Source organism: Gregarina niphandrodes (assembly GCF_000223845.1).
Source record: "Gregarina niphandrodes unplaced genomic scaffold scaffold00154, whole genome shotgun sequence".
Taxonomy (NCBI): Eukaryota; Apicomplexa; class Conoidasida; order Eugregarinorida; family Gregarinidae; genus Gregarina; species Gregarina niphandrodes.
Genome location: NW_011645917.1, coordinates 3230 through 4024, shown reverse-complemented (window position 1 = coordinate 4024; position 795 = coordinate 3230). Strand labels below are relative to the sequence as shown.

At 56.2% G+C, this 795-nt stretch overlaps 1 protein-coding gene across 1 annotated transcript; it reads left to right on the top strand.

Annotated features, from left to right (window-relative positions):
* Positions 1–170: 170 nt before the first annotated feature.
* GNI_215280 (hypothetical protein) lies at positions 171–691 on the top strand (the record flags this gene model as incomplete). The annotated part of the gene is made up of 1 exon (XM_011135558.1): positions 171–691. A coding segment is annotated over one exon (521 nt), but the record flags the coding sequence as incomplete, so codon positions are not given.
* Between the last annotated feature and the right edge of the window lie 104 nt (positions 692–795).

The window sequence follows — 795 nt, the reverse complement described above, 5'->3', positions numbered from 1 at the left end:
TTCTCTCGAACGACGGAGGAACCATCTTCGACCGCTTCTCCTCGTCCGACGCAGACAAGAAAAGGGTCCGCCACCTCATCAAAGACCTCGGTGGCGACGTCACCTTCAAACCCCTCAATGAAGAAGAGTTCGACGAGCTCCTTATCAAATGGAAGCGCGTCGCATCTTCCATGATGTACTCTCCAGCAGAGTTGAAGGAGGTTATCATCCTGAAAACCACCTCTGTCAACCAAGACCTCATAGCCCGGAGAGGTCTCATGAATCTCCCCTTCCAAGAGTTCGTGGATGCCTTCGCCGCGCACCTCTTCCCCTTCAGCGACGAAATCAACCTCGTCTGCGCACGCCTGCAACATCAGCACCGGAAGGCCGATGCCTTGCAGGTGATAGAGGACTTCCTACTCCTCCGCTCACGCTTCAAAGCCCTCAGTCGTCGCTGGGGACAATCGCGGAGATATCGCTGCCTCGACTACGGCTACTGTCTCCTACGCAAGGTCGACAAGGACATCGAACTGCAAATCCGGTCGGATGTCAGCTTCAAGCACCTCTCACTTCAAGACCTAGTCGAGAGAATCAAGGCCATTCACCGTGCCCGTCAGCTCGTCCGAGATGCAGAGCCTGCCGTTCACGCCATAAGCCCGACGCCGCCGCAGGAGCACGACGCTGCTCACCACTCAGACCGTCTCTGCAAGTGGTGCGATTCCAAAGAGCACATTAGCTTCAAATGCCCTACGAAGCCCGTGTGCCCCAACTGCAACAAACGGGGACACTTCCAAGACGACTGCTGGCAGATCACGA